This window comes from Cenococcum geophilum, assembly GCF_001692895.1.
Source record: "Cenococcum geophilum 1.58 unplaced genomic scaffold K441scaffold_29, whole genome shotgun sequence".
NCBI classification, from domain to species: domain Eukaryota; kingdom Fungi; phylum Ascomycota; class Dothideomycetes; order Gloniales; family Gloniaceae; genus Cenococcum; species Cenococcum geophilum.
In genome coordinates, this window is record NW_027137587.1 from 1,805,837 (window position 1) to 1,828,138 (window position 22,302).

General features: G+C 33.5%; 1 protein-coding gene across 1 annotated transcript; it reads left to right on the top strand.

The window, feature by feature from the left end:
- Positions 1–11,240: 11,240 nt before the first annotated feature.
- K441DRAFT_613797 (ATP-dependent protease-like protein La) lies at positions 11,241–14,351 on the top strand (the record flags this gene model as incomplete). The annotated part of the gene is made up of 2 exons (XM_067645653.1): positions 11,241–11,889; positions 12,025–14,351. The coding sequence occupies exons 1-2, from the start codon at positions 11,412–11,414 to the stop codon at positions 14,349–14,351; spliced, it is 2,805 nt and encodes a 934-aa protein (XP_067502546.1). The 5' UTR covers positions 11,241–11,411.
- Between the last annotated feature and the right edge of the window lie 7,951 nt (positions 14,352–22,302).

Sequence of the window (22,302 nt, forward strand, 5' to 3'; positions counted from 1 at the left end):
ATTTATAAAGAAGATAGAGGAACTATAATAGTTTCTTACTAATAAAATAATATAGGCTTAATCTGTTTATAAAGCCACAGTGAATAAGAAATAAACCCTAGCACTAGTCTATTAAATTAGTAACTTTATCTAGCTAAATATAAGAAATCCAAATATAAAACGACCTGCTAAGAAGCTTAATTAGAAGAACGCTGGCCCTTATAAGGTTAAGAAGGTTGTCTTCTCCTACGCCTACTAACTAAAGCTCCCTAATACGGTTAAAATCCACCCTATATTTTATACGTTAGTCCTTTACCCTACTACCCCTATATTAAACGCCCTACTTAGATAGATATAAGACCCTCCCCTATTAGTTAAAGTAGATGGTAAGAACAAGTACTTTATTAAAAGAATTAATAATATTAAGTATAATAAACGGAAACGCTAATATATATATCTTATAAAATAGAGAGGCTTTATTAAGCCCTTATAGGAACCTATTAACTCTATAGGACTTATATAAGCTATAGAAGACTTTTATAAACTCTACTTAAAACTATTATAGCCCTACTTCGCAGAAGCTTAATTTTAAAGGGGGGGTAACTGTTATAGGATACCCCCGTAACACCTTATATACGTCTATATATTCCTACTAACTTAGCAACTAGAGACTAACTATAAGATAGCAATTTAATAGCAATCTACGGCAATCTGCCGTATTCTGCTATATTCTGTTAAGTTCTACTAAATCCTGCTAAGTTCTGCTAGAACCACCACCTAAATTCTATTCTGCTCTGTATACGTATTAACTAAGCAACTAAGTCTATAATATATACCCTTTCTTTCCGTTTCCTACCCTCTTTCCTTATATAACGTTTTGACTTCTTATACAGTTTTTGTATATAACTTAATAATATCTACCTTACTATATATTATCGCCGCTTATACTCACTCCGTAATATATAGATTATTAAAAGAGTAAAGAATCCTTAATATTTTAGTACGCAGTGCAGTAACCTTAGGGGCTTTAACTTCGCCTAGGGGTTTAATAAAAAGGCCTAGATAATGGCGTTAATATTCCTTAATTATATTAAGTAGTTTAACGGCTTAATAGGCGGCAAAAAGGTCCTTTTACTTATTAATTCCGCTCCTAGCCATACTAGGGGTATAGTTATAATATTAGAGCGCACTAGCTTACTTAATACTAGGGTTAAATTCCTGCCTAAAAACGTTACTTCTCTCTATTAGCCTTTAGATTAGGGTATAATTTAAACCTTTAAAGCCTATTACCGCCGCTACTAGCTGTCCTATATAGTAGATTAGGTGGAATAAGATAGGAACCCCCTTAAGACAATAAACGTACTTAGGGCCGTTTAGTGGGCTATTACAGCATAGCATAAAATTAGCCCTTAAACCGTAATAAATTGCTTTACGTATTTAACAATCTTTAGACCCTATAAGGGCCCCTAAGGTATACTAAGTGGGTACAGTAAGCCTTAGCTTAAGGCCGAATTAGAGGTATATTTATAGTAGCTTAGCCAGGCAGGGTAAATTAGGCAATTAATTTCTATTAGTAACTTCATTAATATAAATAAGGAGGACGCTTTAATAGAGCCTAAGGCCTCTATATTATAGGAAGCAATTAAGGCCTTAAGTATTGCTTTATATAACGCGCTAGATAATAGAGAAAGCGATAAGGAGGTTAAGCTATAAGTTATTAAGCTTAATAGGGCTTTAGATGCACCAGAGCGTCTTAAGCTCTATAAAGGGCAGTAAGAGGATAGTAATAAGACTCTAATTACAGCTCTTATAAAGGTAGAGAGAGTAATTTAAGGCCGTTAAGCTATGTGGGTAAGGTAGACAACTATTACAAGCTTCTTTAAGTAGTTATAAATAGAGAGAAGAGTTGATTTAGCCCCTTACAGCAATTAATAAGTGAGCTCGCAATATAACGCTTCTATACAGCATAATGTTTAAACCCCCTACTACCGAGCTAAACGGTATAATGAGGTTTTACTATACCCCTAAGGATAGAGGTAGAAGAGGGGCAGTATTATAAACCTAGTACTAGAAGTATTATAAATACTTATTACTAAACTAGATAAGCTATAAAATATAATATAGACTATAATAAACTGGTTAAATTATATAATAAGTAGTAAGCAAGGTTATAAAAGTTAGGTAATATTATATATATTATATATAGTATATATAAGATACGTTACGTATAATATATATAACACATATATTATATAAAGGTATTTCTTAAGAGTATGTTATATATTTAAAGAACTATAGTCTCTACTTAGATAGTTCTCTCTTTATAGTAAATCTTATATAATGGAACCTTGTAGTAGGAACTACGGTAGGCTTATTATTAGGCTAGGTGTATAGGAAATATAAGTATAAAAGTTAACAACGTAATAATAACTGGTGGAGTGGTTACCTAACAGATTAACTCTAATTATATTCTAAGAATTACTATAAGGAAGGAACTATCTAGGTAGGGACTAAGGGTCCTTAAATATACAACTGTACTTCTATAAAATCTTTCTTATATATAATATATATCTTATATATAAGGTATATAAGTTTCTCTTATTCCTTATGTTTAATATATAGCACATTATATAACCTTGGCTACTATTCCTCGTTATATAGTTCTACCGGCTCTATCCTAGACCGTACCTAAATTAACTAACTAGCTTTTTCCGTCTCTTCTCTAAGTAGTTATAATATTATACTTAAAGCGTCTATAACACTATCTCCCTCCTTTTTATCTTCGTTCTTAAAGATTTAAAATATCTCCAAGTTGTTTACTAGAGGTGTAATATCCGTTTAATTAATTTAGTTAATATCTTTGCTTATTATACCTAAAGCAATTTCTTCTTTATACGCCCAACGTCGTGCTCGCACTGTGGCTGCAATATTATCTCTTAGTAAGATTATACCGTCTCCGTATTCTCGCTGTTTAAAAGAGGGATTAGTCTATATTACGTTAGTAAGTCTATCTTCACGATAACCATCCTCTTATTTAGAGTGCACTAAAGCAAATATTTATTTGTCCTGCGACGTTTGCTCTACCTCTAATACTAAATATACGCGACCTATAACTCTTAATAGTTATCTAGTTCCCTAATTAATTTGTCTTAGGGTTTTATATTTAATCTGCTACTACGCGGCTAGATAGTAAGCTGTCTTAAGCCCTTACTAAGTTAGAACGTTCTTATAATGCGGAACAGAAGGCCTTAGATACTTAAATCGCGGCGTCTACTTATCTACTTTGTCTTAAGAAGGTTTATAAAAAGGTTCGTTCTAAGGAGTAGAAACTTATAAAATAAGGTTTATAGGAACTTAGTAATAAAAAAATGGATTCTCTTTTAATAGAGAAGGAAATAGATCTAAATAGCTCGGTAACTGCTCTTCTTAGGTCCCCCTTAGGTAACTCATTCTTTAGCAATCCTTTTTTATTAATACTACCTAACCTAATTTCTTCTAATACTCCTATATCTTTCCTATAGCATTCTTTAAATTTTCTAGTAGCTCCTAGGTAGTCTCGTTATAGCCTATCCACTTAACCTTATACTATATTTTATCGTTAATATCCTTATAACTAATAATCTTTAAAACTTACTATTTGTCTTCTTCCTGTCCTCTATACATATCTACTTTATAAACTAGTAGCTTAATATTCCTATATACTAGCTTTAGTATTGCGATATACTATATAGGGTAGATCTTTATTTTGGCTGGTAGGTTCAACTTAAACATAACCGGTGAAATCCTCTATATAATTTTAAAAGGTCCTAGTCTAACGTAGTCTAACTTCTTACTTAGTCGTTGACTCTTAAAATTTTTGTATAATAGCCATACTTTATCTCCCTCCTTAAGATCTAGTCCCTTAGATCTCTTAGCATTATAGTACTTTTTTATTCTCTCTTATACTTTCTTTACTAATTTTATAAGGTCTATATAAAGATTTATTAACGTCTTTATTCTTTCTTTAGCTATACTACTCGTTTTCTTTACTTGCCGTAGTAATAATAATATCCTTAGCTTATATCCATAATTCGCCTTAAATAGTAATATGCCTATTCCTTCTTAAGGTGTTATATTATATGCAAACTATATAACTAGTAATAGTAATACCTAATTATTCTATATATAATTAATATAATGCCTTAGATACTGCTCTAGTATCTAATTTAGTCTTTCCGTTTAACTATCTATCTGCGGATAATATGCGGTAGAAGTTGCTGCTTAAACTCCTTACTCCGCTAAGAATACCTCCTAAAATACTGCTACGAATCTTAGATCTCTATCCAATATAATTTTACTTAGTACTCTATATCTTATAAATACTTCTTTAATATAGATTCTAGTAATATCTTCCGCTAAGATTTCTTCTATATATACTATAAAGTATCCCCACTTTATAAGCTTATCTACTATCACTAAAATCGCGTTATAATCTTATCCGGTAATAGGATCTCTTAACTTTAATAACTTAATAATAAAGTCCCACGATATAACCTCCTATGGTCTCTTTAGTATTTTAATAGGTTATAGCCCTCTATATAGCTTATACCTTATTAGTTTATTCCTTTAGCAATTTAGACACTCTTTAGTGACTTTTCTAGCTATTCTCTAGATTCCGTTAATAATGTACTCCTCCTAGAGTCTTAACACTAAGCCTATAGCTCCATTATGTCCTTAAGTTAGTCCCTTATAGAAGTCTTCTATAAACTGCTCTGCTATACTTCTTAGGATATACTTTACTTCTCAATTTTTATATATATCTATTTATAGATCTTCTAGTTATGCTTTTAGAATCCTTTATACCCAAAAGCTTTCTAGTGTCTTATAGACTTTCTTTAACTTATTATCTTCTTAAGTGGCTATAATTTTTAGATAATTATACCTAATTAATCCGTCTGTGTCTTTTCGCAGTAAAGCCCCTAATAGCTTTTCGTTGTTCTAAAGTTTAGCTTTACGGCTTAAAGTATCTACCCGCGTATTATCTATACCCTTAGTATGCTAAATCTTAAAATAGTATTCTATAAGCATCTCTGCCTATCTAACCTATCTTTAGTTAAGTTCCTTTATTATTAGGAATCCTGTTAGGTTCTTATAATCTATCTTAACTATAAATAGTTTTTCTGTACCTTATAAGAATACTCTCTATTCCTTTAATGCTATAACTATACCTAATAACTCCTTGTTGTAGATGTTATAGTTTAACTCTAGTAGTGTTATCTTTTAACTATAATATGCCACTAGGTGCTATCCATCTTAATGTTTTTATATAAAGTATACCCCTAGTGCATAGTCTAATACATCTATCTTTATAACCGTCTCTAGACCTAGTTAATAGATCTTAAGAACTGGCTCCTAGGTAAATAACTCTTTAACTTTTTTAAAGAGTTCCTTCTATTCCTCTCCCTATACCTATAGTTCTTCTTTCTTTATTAATCGCGTAAATGGCTTAATATCCTTTAACCACTATGCTATAAACCTCCTATAGTAATTATAAAACCCTAAGAACAATCTTAACTACGTAATATTCTTTAGTTTTTGCCAATTTACTATAGCCTTAATCTTCTTTAGATCTATGCTAAGTTGGCCTAGTTTAATAATAAATCTAACGAAATCGGTTTTCCTAGTAAAGAACTCGCATTTTTTAATTACTACTAGCATCTATTCTTCTTATAGTCTCTTTAAAACCCATTTAACGTATTCCCCGTATTCTTCCTTAATTATTAAGTAGATAATAATATTATTAAGATATACTATAATAAATTTATCTAANTNTTCTCNTAANANATTNTTAATNCGCTTCTAAAACGTTNCTAGTNCNTTTATAAGCCCNAATTNCATAACTAATGGTTTATANAGTCCTTCCTTTAACCTAAAGGCTGCCTTTTATTTATCGCCTTCCTTAATCCTAATCTAATAGTACGCCCATCTTAGATCTATCTTCGTAAAGATTTACGTATTGCCTATTCTATCTTAGATTTCGCTAATTAAGGGTAAAGGATATTTATTCTTCCTAGTAATGCTGTTTAACTATCTATAATTAATACACAGCCTTAGTTTACTATTTTTCTTTAGTACGAATAGTACTGGATATCCTACTAATAACTGCGATGGTCTAATATATCCCTTTTATAGATTTTCCTAGATAAACTCTTTTAGTGCTTTACCTTCTTCTTTAGTAAGCTTATAGATTGGAAAGAACTTTAAACTTATTTCTAGTTTTAATTCTATCTTATAGTTCTATACTATATACTCTAATAGCTTTTTATTTTCCGGTAACTATAGTTTCTTACTATACTTATGGTATCTCTTTAATATATAACTTAATCCTTTTTCTGTTTCCTTATAGGTTGCTCCCACTTAGTACTATACCAACTTAGCTTATTATTACATCTTATGGCGTTAAGTATCTTTAATATTAACTTAACCTATAATCTAATTAATCTTTAAATTATATTCCTGTAACTAAGGCATCCCTAATACTACCTTATCCCGTCCTAATAGTAGGATATTAAAAGACATCTCAATTTGTCTTCCTTTAATAGTTATCTAAATAGGTCCTATTTTAAGATTAATAATCCCTCCTCCGTAGGTTATTAGATCTCCTAAAATTATAACTAATAGGTAAGGTTTCTCCTTTTGTCTATAAGGTAATCCTATCCTTTTAACTACTACTAGCAAGATATAGTTCCTTATTGCTCTACTATCTATTAATGCCTTAAACTGTTAATCTTGCCATTTAACTTATAAATTTAGGTGCCGTCCTTAAATTCCTTTAAGGGTCTAAGGCTCTACTACTAGCTCCCTCTAGTCCCATAGGCCTCTACTTTTCCTAACTGTTAGCTGCTTAATCCTATTACACTTAGCTTATTCTTTAGCTAATGCCTAGTTTGCTTTTTATCTTTAATATACTATAAATACATATTTTCTAGGCATTTCTACTACTATTATCCGTCTAAGCATTCTTCCATAAGGAATCTTTCTGGTTAAAGTACTAAACTTCCTTCCTTTTAGACCTCTGCTAGATGCTATTTATACATATATTTAGCATTTCTATACTATCGCTCGTCTATTATCTAGTATATCCTTATAGGGTATTTCCGATTCTTTTTCTTTAAATTCTTATATATTTTATATATATTATCCACGCACGCAATCCATAATAACGTATAGTGTGCTAGGTACTTTAGGTTAACTCTTAACTTATTTTTATCCTTAAGTTTAAACCTCTATCGTGCTAATCTAAACATTACGACTTTATTTATAGGTATTAAGATACGTCTCTTACTTCTCTAGTCCTCTAAACGCTCCTTTAGATCCTTTAACATTATAATTAAGGCTCCTTTAATGTAAGTTATAGCCTTTTCTATAATTGGGTAGTTCTAGATAACTTTCTTATCTAACCATATATAGAAATCTTCCTACTCATCGTTATGCCTTTGCCTATACCACTTTTAATACAGCTGCTAAAGTATATACGGCTTATCCATAAGGAAGTATCTTCTTATTACTACGTCGTAATAGCCCTTTATATATCGTTCTTCGAACCTAGTTAAAATCCCTAGATCCTCTTTATCTTCCAGTTTAGTAAGCCACTTAGCTCTTAGTGTGCCTACTCTCGGCCTATTAGTAATTCTTTATACTAGCGCTCTATCCTTTATACGTCCTAATATGCTAGATCTCTTATCTAGTTTCTATTCTTGCTATGCGATAATTCTTTATCTAAACTCTTCTATAGTTTCCTTTGGTTTACGCCTTACGCTTTAATCCTTAAAGTCTTCTTGCTTCTTAATCTTGGTATTAACTTTTCAACCTTTAGTCTAAACAACGTGTTCTACTAGTAAATCTTCTAGGTCTATATATTCGTCTCCTAGTCTAATTACTATTTGCGCCGCAGATTCTTTAATCTATAAAAAAGCTCCTTGCCTCTTACTTATAGGTGTCCTAATTTATACTCCAAATTCTTAATCCCTTAGATTCTTTAATCCTAAGCTTGCTTCTAACTTAAGCTTAGCTCCAGCCTTAGTCTAACTAGGCTTACTTAGTATTTTTATCTCGTCTTAAGAGTCTTAAATCTCACTTATCTCGTCTTAAGAATCTTATACCTATAGGAATCTCTATCTTAAACTTATTCGTATATTCTTAAACTAAGCTACTACTCTACTCTATTGGTTTTCGTCTATTATAGGTCCTTAAGCTTACCTTATCTCGTCTTAAGAATCTTAGTCGTCTCTTATCTTGCTATAAGAATCTTAAGCCTTTGGCCTTTTGCCTTTATTAAGTACCAAAGTAGTTCGCTATCCTACTTCTCTTACATCTCGCGAAGCGATAGACATCATATTTAGTAGGGTTTTAATCCCTACTAATATTCCCTATTCTATAGTGGAATTATCCTCTACCTTTAGTATAATATCTTTAATGGCTACGTGTTCCTAGTAAACCGCTCTTATTACCTTATCGTTATAAAATGTTTCGCCTACGTTAAATTTATTATCCTTAATATCCAATCTACGAACTAGTTTATTAGTTCCTCTATATCCTATAGGTGCTAGCTCCTATAGCCAATAGCTTACGCCATACTTAGCGTCCTTATAAATTTAGTATGCGTTATTATAACAAAATGTAAAACTTCTAATTAAACATTCTTTTATTCCTCGTAGTATATTATTATCCCTCTATACGTATATATTATCTACTAGTCTTATACCTTTTACTATATAGTAACTCTACCCACTTTTATAGTCTTTAACGTAATAACTTTATTTTCTGCAATTTATATAAGCTCCTTTTTTAAACCATTTTTCTTGCTATAGAGTCCGCCTAAATATCTTCTGCTGTTAAGATCCCTAATTTGGCCTCTGCTTCTTAGACCTTTAATTACTTAATCCTTATCCTCTAGGTTTCTACGGTTATTTACTCTATCTCTTATAGGCTTCTTTAATACCACTTAGGTCTATTAGCTCTGCGCTATACTATAGTTTTTAACTTAGCTTCTATCGTTGCGTACTCTACGCCTTATACAACTATAGAACTCTATTCTAACCTTTCTTAGCCTATTCCCTTTAGTAGATCCAATTATTAATCTTAATTACCTAATTTATTAATTCCCTTAGGGTATCTACATCTTCCATTAGAATAATTACGTCCTAGACTTTAGCCTTAAGTCCCTATTTATACTGTGCTATAAGCGCCCTATTATTCCACTTAACTTATATTACTAGCGTCTAAAACTATATTATATACTTAATTACTAAAGTTCATTGCGTAATATTTTAGAGTTTTCTTTCTACTATAGTTACTGCCTCTAGGTCTCCAAATATTTATATAAGTCGCTTAACGAATCCATTCTAGCTTAAGAATATAAACCGTACCTCTTAATTTATAGTTGTTATTCCATTTGCCTAGATTTCTATTAGGTAAGGCTTAAACTATTTAAGTGCTTTTCCTATTAAGAACAATCCTATATATGCTATTTAATCTATAGGTATTACTAGCTTTACTCCTTCCTGTACTACCTTAAAGTATATTTACGTTAGAAATCCTTTAAGCTTTAATCTCTCTCCTAAGTACCTTTTAATTGATGGTAACTTAACCTTTACTACGCCTATCCCGTTAATCCTATTTTCCAACATTACATTATTTTCTGTTAACTAGTTAACTATCTCTTATAACTGTCCAACCATTATAGGTTGCTGTGAGTTAGTGTCTACTATACTGGTGTTATTACCTAACCTCAATATAGTTGCTGCCGTTAATGGCGTTGTAGTAGCTACTTTTAGTAGCATATTATTTAACTTCTTATATTAATACCGTAACTAGGTAGTAATTGTATAACAGAACCTTATAGCAGGAACTACAGTAGGCTCGTTATTAGGCTAGGTATATAGAAAATATAAGTATAAAAGTTAACAACGTAATAATAACTAGTGGAGTAGTTGCCTAATAGATTAACTCTAATTATATTCTAAGAATTACTATAAGGAAGGAACTATCTAGGTAGGGACTAAGGGTCCTTAAATATACAACCGTACTCCTATAAAATCCTTCTTATATATAATATACGTCTTATATATAAGGTACGTGAGTTCCTCTCGTTCCTTGCGTTTAATACGTAGCATATTATGTAACCTCGGCTACTATTTCTCGTCATATGGTTCTACCGGCTCTATCCTAGACCGTGCCTGAATTAACCAACTAGCTTCTTCCGTCTCTTCTCCAAGTAGTCGTAACATTGTACTTAAAGCGTCCGTAACATCTTAAAATATAATTATAATTAATTTATTAAATACTTACTTTACTAGTTTAAGCTTATTGTTTTATATTTATCTATATACCTAACCTATTAATACGTCCACTGTAGTATTTCCTACGGGGCTTTGTTATACCGGGCCTACTCGTACGAAAGTAAGAATATCCGACTCTACCCCTTTACTACCTTTTTCGAAAGTGCTGTGAAAATAAGCGAGCCACCTGTACGCATATACTTGTTTTTAAAAACGCTTCTATCCCTTAACCCGCCAAAATTCGTCCACACGTTATCGACAAGGATTTACCAATTAAATCAATGCCATGCTCAGGAATATACAACTAATGTAGAGAGGTTCGAAATCGAGCAACGGCCAAGGCTCCGGGGGAGGCTTTTTTGAGACACGATTTGGTTGAACGTTATATTGAGTCGGCTGAACAAGGTCTATATCACTGGAAGTACAATTAGAAGGCATGGTTTGATCAGCCTATGCGCGTTGTTCTGATCCTGGTGTTCTGCACGGACAGCTTTCTTTGTGGACGTTCGCGATAACTACTAAAAAAAGTCTTATTTTGTACAACTAGTAGATAGAACTATAAAATAGATACTGCCTTGTAATTTTAGGTACGTAGCAGCTTAGTAGATAATATAGTGATAGAGCTTTTAGGGGTAGTTAGTATTTAGAGGCTGAGGGTACACTAGGCTTGTGGAGATGTTGATTTATTGAGAAGCGGAATTACGGCTCCAGGAATTTGGTAGGAGGAATTCTTGATGTTGTAGCTTATGAAATATAAATGATTCACAGAGCTAAACCTGGTCTGCCTTTGCTAGACTAGTGAGAGATGTCGCGGTCGTTTAATGTAGTTTAACATGGAAAAGCTTCTCCTTCCTGCTCCATATCATTCCGTGCTCAAGCCCAATCACGAGACAGGGGCCGTATTACCTCGGCGATGACGATGCAATACACTAGATTGCGATACTTCCGCTCTCCGTATCCCTTCCAGATATATCAACAGATTAAGCGCTTCATCCTACCAGACTTTGTATCCGTCAATCGGCTTTTACCCGTATCCATTCCTCCACCTCTGTATTTGTCTCTATATACACTCCTAGCTGTCGGGCGTCTGGACCGTGGAACCCCAAATTCACCATGGGCAAGTCCCCCTCGAAAGCCGAACCCAAGGTCTTGCCTATCCTCCCTCTTACCAGTCCCTCTGTGCTTCTCCCAGGAGTCACACTTCGTGTTCCCATCACCAACCGTGCCGATGTCACCGCCGTCCTCGCCAAGATCTACTCACGCGCTACGACCGCAAAACCAGATGCCACCATCACGGTCGGTTGCGTGCCGCTAAACTCGACTCTGGTCAGCAAAAATGGGAAACTGCTGTTGGATGAAGGAGATGGGGATGCGAGAACCAAGGGAAAGGCAGTTTATGAGAGTGATCCAGTCGTCGCGAAGAATAAAGATCTCTTTGGGTTTGGGTGTGTGGCAAAGGTGTCTGGGGTGCAGGGACGGCGGCAGGGCGAACTAGCGTTGGTAGTAGAGGGGCTGGGCAGGTTTAGGATTGAGAAGATACTGCAGGAGAAACCGTATTTTGAGGGGATGATTGAGGTGGTCGAAGATCAAGGTATGTGATCCCTTCTATAATATCTGCCCGAGCATTCGAGGAATATGGGAGGATGATAGAATGCATAATGGGATAAAACTATAGTAACGGAGAATTTGAATGGGCATTGGCTATGATAAGCTAACGGTTGGAAAGTAGTCAATGCCTCGAATACGGAGGTTGCAGAACTCTTCCAGCATTTAAAGCAGCTTTCTCGCGAGCTCCTTGCACTAGTTCGCCTCTCCTCCATCCTTCCCCGCAGCCCATCCGTCTCACTATCCCCCATCGTCGCACGTAGGCTAGAACTCTATATCGCGCGCAAGAACATTGGAGAAGCAGGTTCTTTGGCAGACTTCATGGCGAATGTTGTTGACTGCACACACGAGGAGAAATTGAGAATACTGGCTGCGTTAGATGTAAAGGATAGATTGGAACGAGTAATTGAGGTGTTGCAGAGGCAGATCCAAGGGATCCAGGGAAGCACGAGGATCACAGTATCATCAAGCACTTCACCAAGCGGAACATTTGATATAGACCGTCTAAGGAAATTGCAACAAGAGGCACTGCTTAGGAGAGGCACGAATGGACTCCCCGGTGGTATACCTCCAGGTTTCCTGGGCTTCCCTGGAGGAAATCAGGGCGGTGAAGAAGTCAATGAGCTGGACGAATTAAAAAAGAGGTTGGAGGAGGCGAAACTGTCACCCGAGGCAGATAAAGTGGCGCAAAGAGAATTACAGAGACTCCAGAAGATGAATCCGGCGCAGGCGGAGTATCAGGTTTGCCGAAATTATCTAGAAAATCTAGCAGAGATTCCGTGGAGTAAGACGACGGAGGATCGTCTCGATGCTGCCACTTTGGCACGGGCAAAGAAACAGCTTGATGATGATCATTATGGGCTGGAAAAGATCAAAAAAAGATTACTGGAATATCTGGCGGTCCTAAAATTGAAACATGCGGCGAATGCTGACCTCGATTTGCAAATTAAGCAGTTGACCGCTGCTGCTACTGGTGCTAAAAATGAGAAAAAGGAAGATGAAGCAGAGAAACCCACCTCAAAAGAGCCGGGGGAAGCAGAATTAAGACTACTAGAGAAGAAGCGTATGGTTGACAAATCCCCTATTCTCCTCCTCGTAGGTCCTCCGGGAACAGGCAAAACAAGTCTCGCTAAGTCTGTGGCCGCTGCACTTGGACGCAAATTCCACCGCATCTCTCTCGGTGGTGTACGAGACGAGGCTGAAATCCGCGGACATCGACGAACGTACGTAGCTGCGATGCCTGGACTCATTGTTAATGGGCTGAAAAAGGTTGGCGTCGCAAACCCAGTCTTCCTGCTCGATGAAATTGATAAGCTAGGCATGAGCAACTTCCACGGCGATCCGAGCGCTGCGATGTTGGAAGTGTTAGATCCGGAGCAGAATCACACATTCACCGATCATTATGTCAATATTCCCGTTGATTTAAGCAAAGTACTTTTCATCGCCACCGCTAACTCTCTTGATACAATTCCGCCTCCTCTCCTTGACCGTATGGAGATGATCCAGCTATCCGGATACACTACTCTCGAAAAACGCCACATTGCAACCCGACATCTGCTCCCCAAGCAAATCACTACTAATGGCCTTGCCTCTGACCTTGTGCAATTCACTCCGGAGGTTCTAGACAAGATCATAGCTGCTTACACCCGTGAGTCTGGCGTGCGCAACCTCGAGCGCGAGATAGGCTCCGTCTGCCGCTCTAAAGCCGTTGAATATGCTTCCGCAAAGGACACAAATTCACTAACCGCATATAACCCGGTCGTATCTCTAGCCGATCTCGATACCATCCTCGGGATTGAGCGCTTCAGTGAGGAACTCGCGGAGCAGCACTCACGACCCGGCGTTGTTACTGGCCTGGTCGCTTACAGCACTGGTGGGCAAGGTAGCATCCTCTTCATCGAAGTCGCCGATATGCCTGGGTCAGGTCGCGTACAGCTGACTGGAAAGCTGGGCGATGTGCTGAAAGAGAGTGTAGAGGTTGCCTTGACATGGGTGAAAGCTCATGCATACGAACTGGCATTAACGCACTCGCTAGAGGAAGATATCATGAAGAATCGCAGTATCCATGTGCATTGCCCAAGCGGCGCAATCCCCAAAGACGGACCTAGCGCTGGGCTGGCGCATACTATTGCCCTTATCTCACTGTTCAGCGGAAAGCCGGTCCCGCCAACTTTGGCTATGACTGGTGAGGTGAGCCTGAGGGGGAGAGTCTTGCCGGTTGGTGGGATCAAGGAGAAACTCATTGGGGCGTTGAGGGCTGGGGTGGAGAAGGTGTTATTGCCAGAGGGAAATAGGAAGGATATTAGGGATATACCCATTGAAGTGCTCGAGGGATTGCAGATTGTGCATGTTGCCCACATCTGGGACGCGCTGAGGTGTGTGTGGCCTGAGGCGAGTTGGCCAGGAGAGAGGAGATGGGGCGCTGGTGGTTTTGAGAGTAGATTGTAGAGTGCCAGCGAGCCTTATGTGTTTGGACTCAATCTTAGGATGAGGTGTGCATGCGTTTGAGGAGCTTTTTCGGGGACATTAACAGATCCGTGTAATATTGAAGTGCTTATTAGAGTTTCTAATGGTATTTGTCTCACGTTAGGGAGCTAATAGTGATGAAGGCTAGGATAGGGTGTCTTCTTACTTCCCTACTCCAACTCTAACCTATGCACATGGCTAAGAGCAATTACGAATATTCTAATTCTTCTAGTTCCTTTTAAACTAACACCAGCATCACGTTTTAACTTCGTATAATTGGTCGGAACGGCCTTTATAATTCCTCTATACTATAGCACTAAACCTTACTGTATAGAATCTTCACTATGTTATTCCTAGAGGTAATAGGTACGTGCAAGCCGCTGAAACAATTTACAGTGATCCGCAAAAGATCGCCAAGCCCACGTACAACCCGCATCGCACCCCACTAAAATTTGTATGAGGTTTAATGCTAGCTATTAAAGACCTAGCAAATGTTAGTAAATAGCCGTAAGTAGCTTAAAATAAAGTTTAAGTTTAGCTTAATTAATAATTATATAGGACCTTTTGTGTTTTCTATGGCTTCTAACAGACGTAATAAGCTAGCTAAACTGCCGACCTGCGTATTAAGGCGTCCTTCTAAAATATTAAAGAAGCGCTCCCATTTAATATCGACGCCCTTTATACCGGCAGTTAAGAAAGCAAGACCTAGGGCAGCGCCTTAGCCTCCTACACGTGTTTCCCCGCCTCTATACCCTAAGAGTATTACCGTTTACGCCATTACCCCCGGCGTTTACCTAGCCTTTAATAGATATAGATGCAGAGGATAATAACGAGGAAGAGAAGGAGGTAGAGGACGATAAGATAGAGGAGCCGCCGCCGCCGCTAATAGTACGTTTTATAAGTATATAGAAGGTATTTAATAAAAAGGATATTCTATCTAGGACTTAATTAGTAATATTAAATTAGATTATACTCTACCTGATTATAATTAAGGTTTAGAGGGGAAAGCTTCTAAGAGATCTCTTATTATAAAGTTTAAAGTCTAGTAGCTTAAGGCGATTGCCTTATATAAGAACGCGCGGGCTTATAATTTCTATTAATAGTAAATTAATAACTATAAGGACCCTTAGTAGGCGGTTAAGATTATAAAGAAGTAGTATTTACGCTAGCTATTAAAATCCTTAAGGCTTAACTTTATATTAAGTTTAGTTAAGGAAAAAAAGGTAATTCTAGTAATACCGATACCTATATTAAATTAGCAAGTAAGTAATATATTAGGAGAAAAAAGGACTGCTATATAAGCTTAACTTAATAATTTACCTAAGCTATTTACCGCTAAGGAGGACGCCGGTAATTACGTCCCTAAGATAGTTTATAGGTAGTCTTATTTAAATAAGCACTATAGTAACTATTCTATATCGTATTAGCGTAATAGTTAATTATTAACCATACTAGATTATATCCTCTACTATTATCCTATTAGCTTAGAAAATCTAATATATTAGAACTATAAGCTATTAAAGGGAGAGTTTACTATAGATTAGCCTTTATAGAATATTATTATTTAGCTTATAAACTAGAAGAAGAAAGGCCGTAAAAGTAATAAGATAAAGTAGTTAAAGAAAAAGGATAATACTATTAACAGTCTTAGCCTTAACCTTAGCTCCCTATATACCCTCTACACTACCCTTTATATCTATATTTAATAGTTAACTAGCCTTATAATTCTAGCCCTATTTAGTTAAAGATAAACCTAGTTAAGCTACTTAAATTCTTCTTTAGATAGCTTATTAACTAGCTAGAGTTTAATAATAAGTAGTAAAGGGAGATTCTTAAGCTAATTAAGGTAAGGTTAGTAGAGGAGATATAGAATATTAATATATTAAAGGCGTTAAAAAGGGAGTATAAAGGTATAACTAATAAGATATAGGAGGCGTATAAGTTTAAGATATGAATATTAGTAGGGATAAGAGGTAAGATCTCTACTTTTAAGCTATTAAGGTAGTAGATAGATTTAAACTATATATCCTATATAACAAAGCATTATAGGAAATACTACGGTAGACTTGTTAATGGGCTAGGTATATAGGTATAGGTTAAGTTAACAAATAAATATAACTAGTAGAGTAGGTTGCCTAATAGATTAACTCTAATTATATTCTAAGATTTACTATAAAGAAGAGAATTATCTACGGTAGGGACTGTAGTCCTTTTAAATATATAATACTACGCCTAAGAAATGTACTAAGTACGTTAGTATGTTAGTATATCGCGTTTATATATTCCTATATTCCTACGTTCCAAACTTATAACATAACTAGCTATATAACTTAACTACCCCTTATTTTATAGCTTAATTAATTCTAGCGCCTCCCGTACTATCTTAACTAACCTATATATATCTCTTCTTAGTAGTGCTACTACTGTTAATATAAGGTCCGTAACACCACCCCCCTCCTCTCTATCTTCGTCCTTAAAGATATCTTCTATCTCTAAGTTATTTATTAAAGGTATAGTATTCCTATCTTTAATTTAATAAATTTCATTATTCCTAATACCTCCTATTAAATACTCTATATCTAATTATTATAACTAGCTAGTAACTATAATTCCCTTACTTAGTAAAGTTATACTATCCTATTTTTAGTATATATTACAATTATAGCTCTATCTAATTGCTAACCTTCTTCCTATACTAAATATACGTAAGCGAATATATGGTTATCCTATAACGTTTAATCTATCTCTAACGTTAAGTATACGCGTCTTATTATTCTTTATAACTATTTAGTTCCTTATTTAATTTACTTTAGGGTTTTATATATTAGTAGCGGCTAAAAAACTAAAGGGTAAGCTAGCCAAGGCCCTTTTTAAAGTTTAACGCCGTTTTAATAAGGCGTTTTAGGCCCTAATGGCTTAACTAAATACTTATACCCGCCTAAGCCATCTAATAAAAGTTTATAAAAAAGTATGCTTAAAGGAGTTACGTCTTACCGAATAAGGTTTAGCCGATCTTAAGGCTAAAAAGGCTAAAAAGGATTCTAATTAAGAAGAGGCGGAAACAACTTATACGCTAGTAGTAGATCCCCTAAATAATCTAGCTCATCTGTTACCTTTAACTAATCCCTTTATTTTTAGCTTCTTCTTAATATTACCTAACCTATTTTCTTTTAATACTCTTATACCTTTCCTATAGCGTTCTTTAGGTTCTATAATAGTTTTTAAATAGTCTTATTATAGCCTATCTACTTAACTTTATACTATATTTTATCGTCTATATTCTTATAACTAATAATCTTTAAAACTTGCTATTTGTCTTCTTCTTATCCTCTATATATATTTACTTTATAAACTAATAGCTTAGCATCTCCATATACTGGCTCTAGCATTGCGATATACTATATAGGGTAAATCTTTATCTTTACTAGGAAGCTAAGTCTATATATAACTTCTAAAATCTTAGCTATAATTTTAAATAGTCCTAGTCTAACATAGTCTAACTTTTTACTTAGTTATTAACTCTTAAAATTTTTATGTAATAGCTATACTTTATCCCCCTCCTTTAGATCTAGTTCCTTAGATCTCTTAGCATTATAGTACTTTTTTTTATTATCTTTTTTAATACTAATTTGGCTATGCTATAGAGGTCTTTATAAAGATTTATTAACGTCTCTATTTTTTATTTAGCTATACTGCTTATTTTCTTTACTTATTATAGTAATAATAATATTATAAGCTTATATCTGTAATTTGCCCAAAATAGTAATATCCTTACACCTTTCTATAGTGCTGTATTATATAGAAACTATATAACTAGTAATAGTAATACCTAATTATTCTAGTATTTAATTTAATCTTTTTATCTACCTATCTATCTACGAATAATACGCGGTAGAAGTTACTGCTCTAACTCCTTATTCCGCTAAGAATACTTCTTAAAATACTACTATAAATCTTTATTAGTACTCTGTGTCTTATAAACACTTCTTTTATATAGATTTTAGCGATATCTTCTGCTAAGATTTCTTCTATATATGCTATAAAGTAGCCCTACTTAGTTAACTTGTCTACTAGTATAAGGATTACGTTATACTCCTATCCAGCAATAGGATCTTTTAACTTTAGCAACTTTATAATAAAGTCCTATAATATAACTTCCTATAGTCTTTCTAGTATTTTAATAGGTTGTAGCCCTCCATATAGCTTATGCCTTATTAGTTTATTCCTTTAGCAGTCTAGATATTCCCTTATAGTTTCTCTTACTAAGCTTTAAATTCCTTAAATAATATACTCCTCCTAAAGTCTTAACATTAGCCCTATAGCTCTATTATATCCTTATATTATTCCCTAATAGAAATCCTTAATAAATTCCTTTGTAATACTCTTAAGCATATATATTACTTTTTAATTTTTATATTACTCTAAGTCTAAATCCTTATTCTATACTTCTTAGATCTTTTCCGCCTAATTACTCTCTAACAAATTATATTCTTAGGTTATGGCGATCTTTAGGTAATTATATCTAATTAATTTATCCTTATCCTTTCGCAACATTGCTCCTAATGGTTTTTTATTATTCTATAGTTTAGCTTTTCTACTTAGTGCGTCTGCCCTTATAATTTTAGTGCCTTTAGTATATTAAATCTTAAAATAGTATTTTATAAGCATTTCTGCCTATCTAACTTGTTTTTAATTAAGTTCATTTATTATTAGGAACTCCGTTAGGTTCTTATAATCTATTTTAACTATAAATAGTTTATCTATGCCTTATAAGAATACTATCTATTTTTTAAGTGCTATACTTATACCTAATAACTCCTTATTATAGGTATTATAGTTTAGTTTTAGTAGTATTATCTTCCGGCTATAGTATACCACTTGGTGCTATATATTCTTATATTTTTATAATAAGTTTACTCCTAGCGTAAAGTCTAATATATTTATTTCCATAACTGTTTCTAATCCTAGTTAGTAGATCTTAAAGATTGGCTCTTAGGTAAATAACTCCTTAAGTTCCTTAAACAACTCCTTTTACTTATATTTCTATACCTATAGTTCCTCTTTCTTTATAAGCCTAGTAAATAATTTAATGTTTTTTAAACACTATATTATAAACCTTCTATAGTAGTTACAAATCCTTAAAAATAACCTTAACTATATTATATTCTCTAGTTTTTGCTAACTTACTACAGCTTTAATCTTCTTTAGGTCTATACTAATATAACCTAGTTTAATAATAAATCTAACAAAATTAGTCTTCTATATAAGGAACTCGCATTTCTTAATTACTACTAACATCTATTCTTCTTATAGTCTCTTTAAAACCCATTTAACGTGTTCCCTATATTCTCCCTTAGTTATTAAGTAGATAATAATAATATTAAAGTATACCATAATAAATTCATTCAAGTGTTCTTCTAATATATTATTAATCCGCTTTTAGAACGTCGCTAGTATATTTATAAGTCCGAATTATATAACTAATAGTTTATATAGTCCTTCCTTTAACCTAAAGGCTACCTTTTATTTATTGCCCTCTTTAATCCTAATCTAATAGTATACCTATCTTAGATTTATCTTTATAAAGATTTATATATTACTTATCCTATTTTAGATTTTGCTAATACTGTTTAACTGTCTATAGTTAATATATAGCCTAAGTTTTCTATTTTTCTTTGGTATAAATAGTACTGGATAACCTACTAATAATTATAATAGTCTAATATATCCCTTTTATAAGCTCTCCTAGATAAACTCTTTAAGTGCTCTTAACTCTTCTTTAGTCAGCTTATAGATTAAAAAGAACTTTAGACTTATTTCTGGTTCCAATTCTATTTTATATTTCTATACTATATACTTTAATAGCTTTTTACTTTCTAGGCTCTATAACTTTTTGCTATACTTATAGTATCTTTTTAGTATATAAGATAACCCTTCCTCAGTTTCCTTATATATTGCTCTAACTTAGTTACTATACGCCTCTTACGTTATTAAGTATTTCTAATATTAACTTAACCTATAACCCAATTAATCTTTAAATTATATGCCTATAACTAAGGTATTTCTAGTACTGCCTTATCTTGTCCTAATAGTAGGATATTAAAAGATATCTTAATTAGTCTTCCTTTAATGGTTATCTAAATAGGTTCTGTTTTAAGATTTATAATACCTCCTCTATAGGCTATTAGATCTCCTACCTTTAGGAACGTATTAGGTATAACGAAGCCTTATAGAAAATACTACGGTAGACTTGTTAATGGGCTGGGTATATAGGTATAGAATAGTTAACAACGTAAATATAACTGGTGAAGTGGTTACCTAATAGATTAACTCTAATTATATTCTAAGATTTACTATAAAGAAGAGAAACTATCTATAAAGACTGTGTGTCCTTAAATATATAACTCCTCCCTATAGTAAAGGGTTTAGTATATCGGTATATTAGTACATCGGTACGTCGCGTTCCTATATTCTAAACTTATAACGTAACTAGTTATATAACTTAGCTACCCTTTATTCTATAGCTTAATCGGTTTTAGCGCCTCCTATACTATCTTAACTAACCTATTTATATCTATCCTTAGTAGTTATACTACTGCTAATATAAGGTCCGTAATACTATCCCCCTCCTCTTTATCTTCGTCCTTAAAGATATCTCCTATCTCTAAGTTGTCTATTAGAGGTATGGCATTCCTATCTTTAATTTAATAACCTTTATTATTCCTAATACCCCCTATTAGATCTTTTACGTTTAATTATTATAACTAGCTAGTAACGTTTATTCTTTCCCTTAGTAAAGTTATACTATTCTATTCTCGTTATATAGAGAAGAAGTTAGTATATATTGCGATTATAGCTCTATCTAGTTATTAACCTTCTTTCTATGCTAAATATACGTGAGCGAATATATGGTTATTATATAATATTTAATCTATCTTTAATGCTAAATATATACGTCTTATTATTCTTTATAATTATCTAGTTCCTTATCTAATCTCCTTTAGGGTTGCGCGTATTAGTAGCGGCTAAAAAACTAGAGAGTAAGCTAGCCGAGGCCCTTGCTAAGGTTTAGCGTTGTTCTAATAAGGCGTCTTAGGCTCTAAAAGCTTAACTAGATATTTATACTTGCCTAAGCCGTTTAATAAAGGTCTATAAAAAGGTATACTTAAAAGAGCTTTACTTAATAGATTAAGGTCTATCTAAACTTAAGGCTAAGAAGGCTAAAAAGGATTCTGTTTAAAAAGAGGCGGAAATAGTTTATATACTAGTAGTAGATCCCTTAGATAATCTGGCTCGTCTATTACCTTTAACTAATCCCTTTATCTTTAGCTCCTTTTTAATATTACCTAACCTATTTTCTTTTAATACTCTTATATCTTTCCTATAGTATTCTTTAAATTTTATAGTAGTTTCTAGGTAGTTTTATTATAGCCTATTTACTTAACCTTATACTATATTTTATTATTAATATTCTTATAACTAATAATTTTTAAAACTTACTATTAATTTTTTTCTTATCCTCTATACATGTCTACTTTATAAATTAGTAGCTTAATATTCCTATATACTGGCTTTAGTATTACAATATACTATATAGGGTAGATCTTTATTTTAGCTAATAGGTTTAACTTAAATATAACTAGTAAAATCCTCTATATAATTTTAAAAGGTCCTAGTCTAACATAGTTTAACTTCTTACTTAGTTGTTAACTTTTGAAATTTTTGTATAGTAGCTATACTTTATCCCCCTCCTTAAGATCTAGTCCCTTAAATCTTTTAGCGTTATAATACCTTTTTATTTTATTTTATACTGACTTTACTAACTCTATAAGGTCTATATAAAGATTTATTAATATCTTTATTTTTTCTTTAGCTATACTACTTGTTTTCTTTACTTATTATAGTAATAATAATATTCTTAGCTTATATCTAT